The 17930-nt window shown below is 40.9% G+C and overlaps 1 protein-coding gene across 6 annotated transcripts in view; it reads right to left on the bottom strand.

Moving 5' to 3' along the window:
* CREBBP (CREB binding protein) overlaps positions 1-17930 on the bottom strand; it is a 97465-nt gene that overhangs the window by 52506 nt on the left and 27029 nt on the right. For all 6 annotated transcript variants that reach the window (XM_054842510.1, XM_054842512.1, XM_054842511.1 and 3 more), the window contains one exon: positions 9368-9544. In XM_054842510.1, coding sequence (XP_054698485.1) covers positions 9368-9544 — 177 coding nt within the window. The remainder of the gene's footprint in view (positions 1-9367; positions 9545-17930) is intronic.

The following is a 17930-nucleotide window of genomic DNA, read 5'->3' as shown; positions in this document are numbered from 1 at the left end:
CTAAGACATAGCTCGTAACAGTGTGGAAGAGATAAATAGCTTCCTTAACACATCATTTCTTCAGCACAGATATAGAAGCTCCTCTACTACCTTCTTGGACCTTTAAAGGACAAATGTAGAAACCTGATTTTCAAAATTAAACACATCTACAGCCTGCAATGGCTTTACTAGTGGAGCAGATATGGGACTGCAAAAGTGCTTAAATCCCTGTGATTCACAGCCTGAACTAATCTCATGGACAAATATGAAACTGTCCCAAGAATCACTTTGATTATGCACTGTAAAATACAGGTTACTACAGAAAAACTCACCAACTTCCAAGCTACCTAAGGAAAAAACAGCCATTAAAAACACTTATAAATAGAATATAGGAAGAAGAGGATTATACTGGGGATGTAACAAAGGAAATCGTTCAGTGCTTTCTATAGAACTACTGACCAAAGTCTGCTTACTACATTTAAGGAAAATCATCCGTAAATGATAGAATACACCATTTGTGGCCCGTTCTACTGTTGACCTTTGAGAAGGACTCCCCAGAAAATTCCACAGTCTACAAAACAGAGCACATAACAGCAACAAAACTTGTCTCCTTAGGTCAATGAAAAGGTTCCCTGGCAGAAGTTCTCACTACTCCAGCAGCAAGCTTTGTCCTCAGCTTTGCCACCTGCACAGTAGGTTTTAAAGAGCTAGTTTTTCTTCTGGAGAACGAAGCACACAAGACCAAGTAGAAAACACAATGCCTGGTATTTGATGGAGGAGGTGGAGACTTCGCCACTGATAACGATTATAGTAAATCTTAAACAAAGAGGAATCACTGCGTCTTTTTCTTGAGCTTGCAAGAAAAAGAGCAACAGAAGGAAAGAGGGTGAGGGAAATCCATTCATTTATGCTCCCAGTGCATGCAGCTGAAATTAAGTCTTCCATTTCTTCTGCAAACAAATCCACAAGAGCGGACAGGTTTTGCTGAAACAATTCTTGGGTCACAAATAGGAAACAATTAGTTCAGCCAATCTGCAGAAAAATAGAGACCATGCCAAAGAAAATCTTGTTGGGAGCAATGTTTTCATCCCAGTCAAAGAACTGTTTCCCAAGCCAAAGTTCTCCTTTTGTTACTACCCTACCAGTTAACAGACACGACTACAGCTGTAATGTCCTGACCCAAAAGGACTCCTTGAAGACCGAGTAACAAAAAAGCAGAATCATGGAGTATCAGCAGTTAGAAGAGCAAGCAGTCTCAGTCCACATGAGTGTCTGCAGGCAGGCACAAAAAAAGAACTCAGAATACTGCCTAAGCTCTAGAGTTACGTTGGTCACCATTTCAACTTTGTGAAGTCCTAAACCTGGAAATACAATGAACGATCTTTCCACCATCGATCTTAGTTTCAAGCCTGCTGACTGTTTGAGGAAGCTGATCTCTTCCCTGCTAGTTTGTCTTTTAAGAACAGTGGTCTGCAGGACCAGTTTAAAACTGGAGATATGCCAGTGCAGTGCAGACACACCAAAGGTGTACAAATCCTCCACCAATCACAGAAATCATTCCACTCCAGAATGAGCAAGCGGCTTCACGATGCTTCACCTGAATGGCTAGCAATTGTCTTGATGAAGCAGGAAATTCAGACCCTTCTGCTCCCACAAGTAAAATAAATGCTTCAGTGATCAGATATGGGGGGGGAAGATAGTTTTGGTTCTCTTGCTCCCTTGCTGAGCTCCACCATGAACAGAACCAACAGATCAGGGGTGAAAGTCTGCTACAACCTCCGACAAAGACTGTACTTTCATTAACCAGTTTTCTAGAAACAGAGTAATACAACATTTCTATAGTGTAAAGCAGCTATTAATACCATTTACAATTATGGAAACTATATATTCATCCAGGAAGAGCGTTCCACCCTGCCTCTATTCTAAAGAGCAAAAACTTCCCGTGCTTCTGGGAGGCACAGATGTACAAGTATCTCATCTTCATGTACTGGGATGGACACAAAGTTCCCTGGAGGTTTTACTTCACCGAGATGACCAGTAATCCTCTATGTTTTGACATGTTTATATTCAAAGACACTCAACATTGCCAAGATCAAACACTATGTACCCCTTCTCATAAAAGCAGGCACCAATTTCAGCAGCACTGGTGATCTTTCAACAGGTAAACAACCTGATACAGAGCTCAAGTGTCAGCCTAGTGTCCACATAGCATTATGTTTTTAAAATACATTTCTTCTTCCATAATTTCTTTTTCTTTCCATGTTCTTTCCTTTTCCCTGATAACAGAACATCACTTTCTGGAATCACCGTATCAGGACAAATCCTGCATTTAAAAAAATGGCTTTTAGTTCTTTAAGACAAGTTTGTAATCAACAGTGGGCCTTAGTGAGATAATTAAGAATCCACTGCCACAAAAGATTACTATTTTGATACAGTTGTTTGCTTTATAGACCTTCCCTCACCCTAACCAGAAGGCAGGTAGCACTTCAGACTTGAGGTTTCTCAGTCTGTTGATGTCTTGGATTAGAAAAGGGATATTATTTACTAGTAACAAGAGATTTTTAACATGTCATGCACATGTGCATTTACATTATGGGCGCATCCAGTCTCTCAGTTAAGACTTTAAAAAAACAACACTTGCAGTATCCCCAGAGAGCAAGGCTGCATCCCACCTTTACTCACGCAGGAGAACATAAGGTCAAATATCCCCAAAACATCTTCCGTTCCCCTTCAATCACAGGCTTCAAGTGTGATCTTGGGGGTCCTTTCAGAGAAGGGATAGTGGGCATAAAAAGTGCATATGCATGAGCTGTAAATCTCAAAGAACAGATAGAAGTGTTGCTAATTAGAAGTGAATTAAGTATTCACAGTGTGATCAACTCCAATGATGCACGCAACACATTTACATTAAGATTGGAAGAAGTCCTTCTGCAAATAGGAATTGCAGGAATGCTCTAATCAGCATTGAGCCAGCTCTGACCAAACCAGGAAGCACTGTTCTGTCACAAAACTGCAGCGAGAGCTCAAACAGCAGCTATCTGGTGGCATCAAGGAAGGAGGCACTTCTCAGTGCAGTCACTTAACGAACCCGGGCTTTCTCCGGTGACTACCAGAGCTTTACTGCGAAAGCAACACAGAACCAGTTTACACTTCTTGCAATTCACTCCGATATTCTTTATGTGGATGGTGGTTTCTCTGGTTCCACCAGTTACTGTGAACAGGCACAGTCTGAACAGGCTGGTCCTATGCATACAGGAAGAATCCTTCTGACACCAGGCATCTGGAGGTCTGCTTTGGCTCAAGAGGTCCATGCACACACAGATCAGGCTGACACAAGTGGAAGTACTTTGCATTTGTGCCCAGTAACCCTGCAGTGCTGCATCTTCTCATCCAAGTAGCAGAAGGAATCAAAATCTGAGTCTTTACGATGAGCAGAAGACTTGAAAGGTGAGGAAAAAAAAAAAAGCTTCCTGAACTGGACACAGCCTCAGGAGGTGGTTGTGCTCTCTGGAGGGAGATCAGCTCGAGTGGCAAGAAATTACATTAGCCTGTTAGTAGCACCAATCTAAGAGCATGCAATGCAGCTAGAAATAAGAAGAAAGGGAAGGTGATACTCTCAGCTTCTGCATACATGATGCATGGTCTTAACACGAAGAATATGTTCAGAGCCCAAGATGAATTTCAAAGCTTTGGCATGGACGTGGCTACAGGCAGAGTTTTCATGTCAAGAGTGAAGAGGAATATTTTTCATCTTCCAACTCCACTTAGCACTATGGAGTATAACTTCCACCTCTGAAGCTGGTACTGGGGAGTGAGCCTCGCAAGTCCACGGTAACCACAAAAGGCAAGAAGGCTCCTATGGTCATTCCATAGAAGGAACTTGAATAGTTGGTCCTAGAGAAACCAACTCAATGTACTTGAATTTTAATTGCTGAAAGAATTTTCTTCTAAATTCAGCAAATGCCTCAATATTATGCAGTTGGCTCTGCTGGGAATCAAGGCTGGATCAGCATCTTTCTTAAGGATACACTTCTGGAATTTTATCTCCTTGTCTTTACAAGCTTTCTAATTTGAAGGACCAGCAAATGACAAAATAGACATAACGAAGAAGTGTTTCAAAGCAATAAAAAGGAACAAAGCTTGATACAGGAATCTGCAGACAGTGTCCAGTGCTCACATATAGGAAATTAAGTGAACAAAATTTTAAGTGAACTTTATATAGAATTTACTGGGTGATAAAACAGACTGAGGAATGATCAACATTAAAAATCCCAATCTGTGGATAAAAGACAAATGAGAAGTTTTAAGTGAGGAAAGTCATGCTGTCAGAGTGCTGGCTATGGAGTACTTCACCTCAACTGCTGGAAGAGAATAAGAAATGGCAATGGATATTCTCCACCACATATATTCATGGTGGAGAATATCCACCATGGATATGGAGAGTGGAACATGAGCCAGAGTCCTGGGGAAAATGCAGATCCTCTTTTTCAGCTCACTTTTGCCAGCCTGGCACCATTATTTATGGATGGTACAAAAATTAAAATGTTCAAAGCACTACCCATTCCCAGGACGAACTTCTGCACCAAGACAGAATAGGGATGCCTACTTTGCTCCCTAGGTAATAAGGTAGTTTCTCCATCACTGGACGTTATCTGTTAGATTTGTTTCTAGGTTATTATGATCTTTTCCTTTAGGAGACCATGGCTAAGAAACATGGACAAGAGCTTTTCCCAGCTGTTTACTAGGCTGCTGCTCCACTTCACATCAGGCGGGGTTTTCTTGAGCAAGAGAAGTGAGCATGCCTGGGAAAGAGAAACTTTCCAAGTGCAGGTCAGGGCAGGCACAGGGAAGGTGAGCGCAGCAAACAGCAAGCCCACCAGAGACTGGGAGACTGCTGCTGAGAGCAGCAGACAGACACACAGCATGCCTCTGGGGCAACAGTCACAGACCTCTCCCGCAGTGAACGAGAAGACTGAGTTTGCTGCAAGAGAGGAAAAAAAAAAAATCACTGAAAGGTTAAGAAAGCAAGCCTTCCTTTACTGTAAGGAGATTTTTTTCATAAAGTCTTTTATTTCTAGTCTCTAGAATTAAAAATTGTCTATTTTAAGTAGCTATACATCTACTTGTTCTAATTAAATCTGGCCTGACAGTTTAAAAAGCTTTCTTCCTCTCTCTAGCAGGTCCACAGCAAGGGCACACCTAAGACACCCTCATTGCCCAGTCATTGTTTTCCTCTCTTCTGATCAAAATCTGTTAATAGAGAAACCCAAATGACATAAAAAGAAACAGAGAAACAAGGAAGAATGCAACAGAAAACTCAAGACGTAGTTTAGTAAGAGATAGGGAAAAATATGCAAGAGAAGATGTGCTGCTCCAATTCTAAGTCAAGAGAAATGATTTCCTTCACTTCCAAAAAGTACTACTCTCTCAACTCCATCTGCTGGTCATAAGGATTACTGTGAAACCAAGCTGGTAAGCCAAACTTCACACATTGTACTCCTAACCCATGCAGAAATACTAGATTTACTGGTATGTCCATGAAGAAGCCATCCACCACCAGCCTTGGAGCATGCAGCACTGCAGACACTGCAAAGCTTCACCACGTTTAATGGAAAAGTCTAGGAGGGTTCTCCCCACCGACAGCACATCCCAGAGTCTAGGTACTCCGAAAACCAGAGGCTCCTGGCTCCTGTACAGGCTGCACGCTGCGCTGAGCGCCAACGTGCAGAGCATGGCTCACTTCCACAGCCCAGAGACTTTGCATGATCTCACCACTGCAGAGTGCTGCCAATCCTGCATCAAACAATTTAAGTGACACCAAATCTCAATACTGTGTCACCAAAACTTCCAACAACATCAGAGCATCATCTTTCTTTGGAAACAAGTCATTCACTCAAGATCTCAATCTGCCCGTTCTGTAAACAAAACTGATTGTATTCTGTAACAGTCACACAAAGCAATAGCTATTATGCTAATAACAGCTAATATGCTGTTCAGACCCATAGTTAAGGAAACAAACAAAATCAATCCATTCAGCTGGCACTGAAAATTAATACCTTAATGCTGACCTTTTAATCATTTTAATGCCATAAGGTTTGTTACTTCTTTTCTAATTAAGAGATTAAACAAAATGTGCTTCTCGGGGTCTAGTATAAGGTCATGCTTGGAACAAGGGCTGGAAGATGCACTGAATGAATGCTTCTGAGAACCACTTCACTTGGGAGGCAGGGGGAAGAGAGAGCGTGGCGTTCTTAGGAGAGTGATCGCCTGAATTTGGATTAAAAAATAATCCACTGCTGCAGCAGAGGTTTATCCTGGCTCCCAGCAGGAGGGTTATGCCTGGCCGTGGGAAAACTCCTGGTTAGGGTTTGGGACAGGGGTGCCACACAGAACGATGCTTAGAGTAACAAGGGTTAAGAAACATTCTCATCTTCTGTGTTATTTTTGCAGCATACGCAAAAAGTTACAGAGAAAGGCAAAATATTCAAAGGAATATTTAAAAAATGCCTTGCTTTTCAGGACCAAAGGGTCTTAAAACAACGGCTGCACCTTTTTAGTTCCTCCTCTATCATTCAGATATTCTTAGTGGCAACTGAGGTGTTCAACGTCATGCTGGAATCTGGTTTCCTGCCTCAGACGTGCCATATATAACCAATGTTTTCATTCACATGGGTTTGTCTCTCACATGGAATAGTACTTTCGGGACCCTTGAAGATAAGGCTAGCAGACGGCTGGTTTAGCAAGATATGTGGTTCCAGTCATCTCACAACAAACCCTGGAGGTCCTTTTAAAAAAAAGTAGTTGGTCTTCTGCTTGCTGTAGTAGATAAGAGTCTGAACTGATCCTCCACAGGTTCATTTTTGACAGACAGTAACATAATGCTATACCCTTTCCCGCTTCACTCCTGCCTCCTTCAGGAAACAGGACAGACCGTGTCTCCAGCAGGCCACGCACGAGCCCAAATATGTTAAACCAAATTGCCACTTCTGGAGTCCTGAAGCATCACGGGCCATCACAAACGGCACAGGGATTGCAGCAAGAAAGCATGGCGTAACAGTGCAAACACCGCAGCTCTGCTCCAGGGAGCTGCCTCTGTCACGAGCAACTTCTCACACTCATTTTCACATTTTATTTGGGTCATTTTAGTTGCCCAATGTGAGAGGCAGACATCACTTCCATGAGTTATAGGAACACACTTCTAACCAACTGAATGTTATTTTACCCTTAGATAACGTCTTAACATATGAAATGAGGAATGCTTTATCAAGCCAGAGCCTACAAACCTCAAGTTCAGAGTCAGATTCTTCAAGTCTTACTCTATTTGTGCCTCTCAGCCTTATGTTTAAAACTGGGGCAATACATCTTTATCTCACAGAGGCATTATTAAATGAACTAATCCAAGCAAATTAACTAATCCAAAGTATATGCCCGCTCTAGCAATGACTGCCACAGGAAAGATTGTTTGGAAAAGACTGCCTGCGTGAAATATATTACTACATACAGTCAACAAGGCCCACAGCTACACACTGAGCAGCAAAAATAGAACAAAACGTTGACTCTCTGCTCTTTCAGAGGGCACCGTTCATATCGTACGCTGAATAAAGTGCCTGTAAAAGGAATAGCGTAGAACCACATATGTACTATTACCAAATAATTACACTGCCTTATCCACTGCTGCCAAGTAAAGGTTAAAATTTAACAAGTCTGACATTTCCTTTTCAATTCTTGGCTTTGCAATAAAAACGTTTAGATGGAAACTTCAGTTTTTAAAGATGAAAGTTCCACCCTCGCCAGGACCGCAATCCCACTCTAACCACCACGTGATCCATAAGCAGGGTTGAGACCTTTTGGCTCAACGGCACGGGTGTCTATCAGCTGACACTGCTATTACTCTCCATATTGGCTTGAGGGAGAGAGAGATATATTGGACAGATGAAGCTTTTGACACCTGAGAAACAAAGAAAGATGGTTTCGATTGTCCTCTCAGAAGACAACTGATATTTTTGACATGTTAAAGAAACTGCAATTGATAGTACTGGGAAAGTAAGTTTCCCCTTACTTTCCTCTGTCTCTTGGACAGGATGGGAGAAAGGAAACCAAAAGCTTTTTCTTTTACTTCCTCCTCCACCGCTAGCCTTGATGGCAAATGCCTTTTTTATTCCACCTGAACATCTACCATTACATCCTATACTAGTAAGCAAGTACATTCAAATTTAGGCTTCCCAAAACCTGACATTTAAATAGGCACAAAATTAGGCTTCAGAATCATCCAGTCTGAGATGAATACAGCACTTTCGGCAGATTTGCAGATTTTCTGCAGAATCAGGGCAATAATTCATTTGCTTTACACCTGATCCAAACTTAAAAGTATTTTAAAAACAAAATTAGAAGAGTCATGCAGCAAATTGTCTTTTACAAACATTCTGCATGAGTACAAACGCTATTCTGAACAGGGTCTTAATACTAGTCACCAGCTCCTTTCCATAATCAGCAGCAGTAAATGACAGATGATATAAAACAAAGATTTCACAGTGTAACTAAAGGAGAAGTAGGAAGTGGTCCTCTAAAATCAGGAGAGAAGATGAAGTTTATTTCATCCTGTTCCTTCTCATATACAACCTTATTAGCGATAGGCAGGTAGCAAACTCACGGATAGAAGGACGTGCATTACTTGTGCCAAGAAATAACTGGTTTTCTAGTTAAATCAAAAAATAAGCAATTTGCATCTTATGGAAGGTTTTACAAGTTTCTATAGTAACTGCTATCACGTATAAGAATATAAAATGCAACAAGCTGGAGTTTCCATAGAAACAACACAAGCAGTTTGATTAATACGCAGACATACCGAGACAAATGGGAATATTTAATTTCACTTTATAAAGAAAAGTCTAGTAAACAGAATACTATAAACTTGGGCAAGGTATCCTAATAAGAACTATTCTTCTAAGCTTGTAAGCTGCAAGTTACACACAATATAAACTGAGAAGCATGTGGTGTGTTTACTGTATTAGATTGAAAGGATATGAAAGGTACTATTTAGTTTCAGGAAGTTGATGATGTATCCAACACATTCTAATTGATTTAGGAATTTAAACCTACAAACAGCACTTACAGAAAACATTTTCATCTGGTTTGGAACTAAATGTCCCAGACAAAATGGAAGGATGTAAATGCAATTCTTATAATAAAACACTGATTGCTTATAAAGTTAAATCACTGCATAAAGACGTACACAAACTTCCTACATGCGTTGCACAGCGTAGTGAGGAACCACGGGGCAACTGTGATGTTTAAATGACCATGGAGAAGTAGCCCCGTAATGCCACAGAAGCCATATCACCCCAGAATTCAGAACGCAATAAACAAGGGACCCAGCAGTACAACTCACCATATTTGGCACACTGGTGACGGGAGTACTCTTGATGTCGGCAGGAAAGGGAGACAGACTATTCGCCATGCCTGGCTTGTTTGGTAACTGAGGATTCACTCCTGTAGCTCCCATCTGCTGCCCTCCAGTTTGACTGAAAGGCTGCCCAAAGGGACTAGTGTTACCTGTCATTCCCATCTGGAAAAGAATGAATGAAATTATTATCATTTCCTTGATTCCAAAGGGACATTTAAAAAAAAAGAACACATGTCAAATATCCATCTTTGCATTCACAAAGACCCAATTCTGGTTTAAGTTGCTCAATATTAAATTCTCAATTTCGCAACTTAACCAAATTTAAATTTTAAAAAAATATTTTACAAATTTACACAGCTGTGCGTCTGAAGTCTTTGCAATTCAACTTACAACATCATTGTGCAAACGCAAAGGAGAAAACAAGATTATCCTTCCCAATGTGCACTGACAGAAACTACTTTTCCAACACTTCAAAAACTTCTGAAAACCAAACAAACCTCAAATCCTGTAATACTCTGTGCATTCTGTGCACAAAGCATGACTTCGTACATAGAATAGATGGGAAGGGAGCAGAATATATAGAGTCGTCTAGCAAATGCGTACCTACTTATGTTTTGGTATTTGAGGAAAAACGTCTGAACAAAAGGACATATAAGGCTGACATCCCTGACAAATGACACCCCCAACGCTCTTTCACAATAGCAAGCAGAAATAGGACTCCCCCTGCATGAGCAAAGAGATCACTGTCCATCCAAAGAGCCATCTCGCCTTGAAGAACAGTATCCCAAGAGAAGCGGCGAAATCTCTATTTCTTGAGCCAGTTAATATTATACTGGACAAAAGGTCCTGAAAAAACATTTTAGCAGGAATTTACTAATTTCAAAGGAGATGATTAAGACAAGGACTCTCCTTCCCCCCTCCAAATAAAGGGGAAATAAAAGTCGACAGATCATGTTTGTGCTCCCCTCTGCCTCGCACTGGGAGGATTTTTAGATGACTATCGCCTGTCAGAATGTCTTAAATATATATCCAACCACTGAATGAGTTTTTATTTGAAATACTAAATCCTATTTTCCTCTTCCTTTGACCTCTCCAGCCCTTCCTTACACAACACACTGGTTTTCCATGGTCCTGGTCACGTCACTTCCCTTCCCAGCAGGGATTCAGGACGACTATTCCCATGGCTGGAAGGAGGGACCGCGCACACCAGCTTATCGGTTTAACAGCCTCATTGCAAGGAATTGCTCAGTGGTTACTTTTCCATGCTTACAGGAATCAGACTGAACGACCAGTTGATGAAGCAGTGGTTAAGAGCAGTAAATTATACTGGGGCAGAGTCCAATAAACAGAATCTGACTGTGCCTTGTCCTCTTTGTCATTGTACTTTGCACACTTGGGTTTCAGACAGCTGGCCCAGCCGCACTCCAAGTAGATTTACGTTAGGAAACAGGTCCCGTAACCTGCATCCTGTACATACAAAATGTTGTATCTTTACAGAAGAATCTGACCCACTATACAGATATTTAAAAAAACAAAAACAAAACAAACAAGCCAAAACAATTACTTGGCAACATAAGAGCTTATCATATATCTGCTGTGTTCCAGAGAACAGTTGAATAATTCAAATAGGTTATAAGACCAAAAAGCCCCAATTGCTTAACAGTATCAAAAGCTTAGCAATAAAGACTGCTTTTAAGGAAAAGTGATATTCACCACTATCACATTACACAAATATAATGAATTTTATTGTCTGTATTTCTGCGTTTGTTTTGTAGGACTGTATGTTCAAAGAAATTAGGGGATTTTAATTATTATTATTACAACATGGATTTTGTCAGCTTTTCTCTGAAGACTTAATAGCAATGTATTTAATAAACCCACCCACTCATCTTAACCCACTATTTCAGACAAGGTATGAGAGATCATTTGCTATCTACAGCTATCTGTTAATACCACGATGGTCTATCAGATTAGCAGCGAAGAAAATATCTGAAACTAAAAGCAAGATTCTGAGAAAGTAGCTCATGATTGACTATTTATTTAAACCTTTCAGAGGCCAGAAATAGAAACAGTAGCTCTTTTGCTGTTATTCAGTTTCCCCTTGTGTCTAAATCCCCAACTACAAACTTCATTTGTCTGCAGAAGGACTTGGCCCTTCTAGTCTTCTTTGAACTTGCTTGCAGGTTTGGTGGATTTTTTTTTTTTTTAACTGAATAATATTTTGATCACTCTGGCAACCACTGCTATGCTACAGCTTCGTACGAGCCCTACATCCACCACCACCACAAAAGCACAGTGGCGAGCCCGAGTTGGGAGTTACACATGAACCTGCTTCCACCATTTCCACCACCCTACTTGGGCCATACCAGCCTGCAGGAGACAGCACAAGCAAAGCCCTTCTTCGACTTTGGAGCTTAAGGACAGAGCACACTCAGTCACCGAGAAGGAGATGGGAAAGACTCAGCGCGGACAAAGTTGCCCAACGTGGGTGTGCTGAGCATGTGCAATGTCATGTTATAAGGCTCTTAATGGCAGAGTCTTAAATATAGCTGAATTTTCAAAAAGCAGAAGAGAGACTTTTCTCTAGGCAATGAGAATGCTAAGCAAATTTTACACCAAATTTAAGGTCTTTATCTAAAAGAAACAGAGAGGTGTTCTTCATTTATCAGGAAAGATTAACGGTTGGTTTATAATATTTTTTAATATTTCCTTTTCAATAGATCTTGTTATTAAACATACCACAACTCAGTACAACAACAAAGCAACCTTTCAAGGCTTCCAAACCGAGTGCTTAATATGATGAGGATCATTTTTCCTTTTCTAGGTGGGCATTAACTAATAGATACTTGACTGAAATTTTAAGAAATACCTTACTGTTCTTTGAAATCAAGCTGGAAGCAGAAGAGCTTCCATTTGAAACCTCGTATTGTTTTTAAACCTGCTCTCTGCCACATGGTATTTCAATGTCTAAAGTCGTGCTTCAGTAAATGAAAGGGATCAAAGACTAAAGAGTTACACCTGTCTACGACTTAAAAAAGCAGATAGTTTGATAACATTGTAAAACATTAGACATGCCCTTTAACCTATACTTCATTTTTGTAAATTACTGCCACCGAAACAAACTGCCAAAGACTTTTGTCTGAAGTCCATTAAAAAAAAATAAATAAATGAAGATCTGAAAAGGTGGAAAGACCTCTCTTTCCTATGTGGCAACCCCTGAAGAAAAGACGGAGACAAAAATCAGGAAGGACTATACACAAGACGAATTTATTAAAGCTCATAGATGTTTGTAGTTTCAGGGTTTTTTAAACTCAGTTTTGCCTCAGAGTTAAGCTTATTAACTACGATTTCCAGAGTCTAGAAGTGCACGACACAATGCAAGAACTACTCTAATGAACTATCTATTTATAACAGTTTGCAACCTAGGCTAGGATCAACAAGGAGTTTTAGTGGCAGAGGGACCTGCTGCCAAACTCAGTGTTTCAGAGCTGTTATTGGTAACCCGAGGAGCAGCTCAGCGTTTATTCCAGCAGCAACCACCTCCAAACGTGGTGAGGTAGGAACTCCAGCAAAGCAAACCACCCTCAGGCTCCTCGCCGGCGGGAAGGCAACGAATAGGAGGTGGAACACAAGGAAGAATCAGGCAGATCCCCTGCATACCAAACACGGTAAAGATGTCCTAGTGCAGAAGGCATTAACTGGCATTTCCTGGTTACTTATGTGGACATTGAGATCGGGCCACCTTCCATAAAACTTTATCTAAGCTACTAATTGCAATCTCAAAAAAACAACTGGTAAATATAATCAGATGATTGAGTCTATACGTAGTAAAGATTTTATACTGCTTATTCATTCTGCAAAGTGAAACCAGCAGCCCTGAAGCAAACGAGTCAGAAGGCTGAAGCGCTGCAGGCTCCTGCCTCTGCCCCCAGGTTTTTTCCTATGTGAAATGAGGGGGCAGGTGGGGGAAGGCAGATACTCAGAAGACCTTTGTTTTTACATTTCTGAAACAGAACTCTGATCCTGAATTAGCTAGTTCAGGGGAAGATTACCAGGTAATTACAAATCATCGAAAAAGATAAACCAGTAAGAACATCGGAATTAGCAGCCTAGTAAGAACAGTCATTTTGATGTGGGACTCGGGGCCATCAAAGACTTGTATTTTGCTTAAAGTTTGTTAAATTAACTTTTCTGAAAGCAATAAAAGCAAAAAACAATCCAATGCAAGTTGTTTCTTTCTCCACCTGCAACAAACGGGCACAGATGTGTATCACAGGGCTGCTCAACCTTCAAACATCTCACCATGGTAGCCTGCACATTTCCATTACAACAAAAGCATAAGGCTTCTCTCCGAAAACCTGGGTTATGCTGCAGTTCGCTCCCACTTTGCTCTAAGCTTAAAGACATTCCCTCCCCTGTTGCCTTCTCCATCAGTTCATTCAACTGTCAGTTCATCTCCTTTCCTCTCTACCTGATGCAACCACCATTTTCTGCAGGCCACGTTCTCTGTACTCCTTTCATCCCACCTCATCCTCTGGCAACTCCTGTTTTAATACTCCTGTTTCTGTGGTACAATTTTGTGCAACTCTTGCTTCTTGCCTGGTTCTTTGTGGTCACAACTTCTGATGGAGTAAAGCAGACTTTTCCACAAGCAAGGTGTTTTTTACACAGCAGTTCCGTCAAGTGCAATGGGGGAGATGCAGGGGGATGCTATAAACCACCCCAGCACAGAACTGCAAGTCAAGGCTAGAAGTGCCTGAAGAAGTAAAACGATTAATGCAGGACACCAGCTTAAACACATCGTTTCTACTCTAAAACCATTCTTCTCAGAAATATGATAATGCTACTCTCCTTTAATGGAAAAGATGCATTTAATTTAATAATTCTGCTATCCCAGAAAGACGAGCAGATTCTGTTCCCTTTTTATCACTATGGCAACTCTCTAAGATACTGGAATCTATTACTGAGCGGTGGATAGGAAATAGGGTATTTCACTCTACACTCACAAGCCGAGGAACGTACAAAACTTCCAGGCTGAAAAAAGGAAAACTCAAAACCTTTGTTTAGCTGACTTGGCCTACACAAGACATCTCACACTGCAATGTTTTAGCAGCAGGTGTGGGAGGTACTTTGCTTTGTAGTTATTTTCAGAGCAGAACAGCAACTCAATTTCCTCTAGTTCCTGGAGTTTCACATAGATCCAAGTCTGTGACCAAATCTATGTACATCATCTGACGGTGCAACTCAGAGTTGATATGGCAGAACGGTGAACTTCGCATATCTGATTTAATAAATACCTTAGGACTAGATTGGATCTTCATACTATGCCATTTCTTCTATTTTTAAAGCTTACTCTCTTCCTCCCTTTATCACCGCTGACATGCCACAGCACTTCTTCCTCTAGCCCAACATCAAGGAGCAACTCCCTCTTTGTACACAAAGAGTCTAGGCCATAAATAAATCCCGTCCTTTCCTCCTACTCGAAGTTTTTATTAACTGTCCCTTCACCTCTGCCACTACAGCCATTTCTCTCATTCAAGCAGAGTGACTTCATTACTGCATATTCCTCTGAGGCTCCGAGGACATGCAACCAATACAACATGCTGCAAAAATCATTCACTGCTACAAGCACATCATTTCCTATTCCCAATCCCTTTTTCAGCTTCCCCTCCGATATGCTGGCACAAACCACAGAACTGTATACAATTCTGCTCCTTGCTATCCATTTTCCTTTGGGAAGCTCTGCTCTCCTCTGTTGCTCTAACCCACCTTTCACATCAGGGCTTCCAAACTTAATAAAAGGTCTGGCAGGACAGACTGAGTTCACTATCAGTTCTTCTGCAAGAGAGAAAGACGTCTTCATCTGGGGGCACTAAAACATGGCAAGGAGCTGCACCTACCTCTGACAACACTCCTGGGTTTATATCTTGCATCACTGCTGCCTATGCAAAGTTAACGCTACACATTTATTAAAATTAGTTGGTCCAGACAGATTAGTTCAGGAAAGCCTTATCTCTAAGTTAAATGTTGATTTTTATTAAGTTTTGAAGCACTGACTCTTCTGCACAAAAATCAAAGATGTTTATTCTGGCCTAGTGTTTAGAAACAAAACAAAACACTACCACCAGATGTGGACTAGCCTGACAGAAAAAAAAACCCTGAAAGGTTGATATGAGAACCAAAGAACTCAAACCAGCATGAGTTCAGGGGAAAACAAGCCTGGCTGAAGTAGTCTGATTATGATCCAATCCTGTAAACTAAAATTAGTTACTGTTAATATTCAATTGTTAGTGTTCAATACTAGATTTTTAACTAGAAAACAGACCTAGAAAGAAAGGGAGCAAACTAGACAAGTCTGGCTGGACTTTGAAAGCTGTGCATCTGCAAAGTGCTTGAACCACAAATCTGAGCTCTCAATAGGACACCAGGAAGTATGGGAAGACGACTGGGTAAGCGTAAAGCGACATCTTTATGCTCTTGGCTTGATGTCAATGCTATTGTAACAACAACGATCATGCTGCATTAGTTCTTCATGAATGATATGTAAAAATCACAGGATTCAGAGAGGTCTCAAGAACTATTCAAAGGACTAAATGGCATGGCTACAACAGGCAGTCTAATTGCAATCTCATAGCCTAATTTATTTAGCTTACTATTCAAGCTTATTAATTTCTTATTAATTTGCTTCTGTTATTAAGGCAAGGAGTGAAATGATCCTAAAGTACTGATTTGGGGAACAGAACAGTAGTAACATTGTCTATTTAGTAAAGACATACCAACAGGAAAGAGCTGAAGCTATAGCTTCAAAGCAAAAATCAGAAAAAAAATGTAAGTGACCAAATACCACTGAAATTCTCAAGACCATATTAATCTTTTATCTAAATAGTGTGTGCTTCTACTCATAACTGGAATTAATTCACAAAAGCTGTAAGGTATCATGTCTGACTTTGTATCACTGTCATTTTTATATGCTTAATTCTTTATAAAATGGAATCTAATGACAGAAAGGGAATGAGAATTTCCCTTCTCCTTGTCTAGGGACAACCCAGAAAGGTGAGAAGAAAAAAAATTATCTCAGGAAGCGAAAATAGTCTAAGACCTTGACTAAGCTCCCAAGTCCATTAACCAAGCCCAGAGACAAGTATCAAAGTCCAGGAAAGCAGAGGTGCTGAACAGCAGCTAAAACCTGCATCAAACTATTGCATCCCCCCCTGCACTGCAGAACCGTACTAGACTGAGCACGGCCAAGTGCAACTTCAGATGATTGCTCCTCTAACAACACGAGATCAGAGACAGGGTGGACTGCAAGGCAGAATTTCATTCATTCCCTCAACCCAGCAGCAATTAAGTTGCCTCTTCAGACTGACACTGATTACAGGATCACAAAACCGGTTACCGTGTTAGCTAAGTATCTTAAGGAAACTGGGCTTAAGCCACAGTGCTGTGACAATCAATGTCCCATTTCCTCGCCCTTCCTCAAACCAATTTTTCTCTAAACCACTTTGGAAATCACTGGTCAATTTGACCCTTTTTTGTTAAAGGTCTCACAGATGATTAAGCTCTTAAGATTGAGTAAAGAGATGGATAGGTAGATTATGACACTCAGGATTAACATCTTCACAAAGAACAGGCACAAAGACCTCTGCCATCACCCACTGTGTTTAGCAGCAGACAGTGTATCCAGGGCTCTCAATGAGCCACCATTATTGCCAGTTTTTTCCTGTCAGCACATCAGAAAGATTATCTGAGGTCATGGGAGAGAGTTGAAAGCACGATAGGAAATGGTTTACAAGACCCTTGGGGAGGGGTGCCGTGAAGAATCTATAGTGGCAGTGTGAGGATACACAGCCAGTCTACTAGTTGTGCTACTCCCACATCTGCTTTGGTCATAGAAAAATAGGAAGGTCAGGACCTTTTCTCCCGCCAAACTGTTCCCATACTTCTGAATCCGACAAAATAGTAATAGGAAGAAGACACAAAGACAGCCTTTTAGTGAGCCACCACTACCCTTACATTATTCTGGACTTAGTCTACGGTACAAAAGCTACAATCAATTTAACTGTAAACTCCAGATTAATAATTTATTTCAGAGAACAGAACATGCACGTCACAAGGAGAGAAGAGAGAGAGCAGAGGCATCCTAGATATGATCTGTTTTGGTAAGAGGCCAGATCTTCACAAACTGTGTTGTTGAATTGCGTATGTGAGTGCTTGCCTGTTCAACAGTATAAATTGCTTTAGTAAGACATTTGTCACCTACTACTGCTTTCTTCTAAATCCCTTGTATTTGCAAGGAAGGACGTTCCCCCTACTTCCTCCTGTTGTGTCACTGTACTAACCCAGTGTGAAATAACACACTAAATACTGAGGAGATTACAACTAGTTCCACCTTTCAAAAGCTGCCTATAACCTATGGTGCAGTTTTCTGAATGCCTGAGCTGTAACTTTATGGTTATGCCATAATCAATAGCCTTAGGTTGACACAGCAACTGTGCATAAATAATCCAACCTTTCTAGAGCCATTGCTACTCAGCATCTCACATGCTTC

Source organism: Grus americana, chromosome 15 (genome assembly GCF_028858705.1).
Source record: "Grus americana isolate bGruAme1 chromosome 15, bGruAme1.mat, whole genome shotgun sequence".
NCBI classification, from domain to species: Eukaryota; Metazoa; Chordata; class Aves; order Gruiformes; family Gruidae; genus Grus; species Grus americana.
The sequence above is the reverse complement of the archived record's forward strand: the minus strand, read 5'-3'. Positions and strand labels throughout refer to the sequence as shown.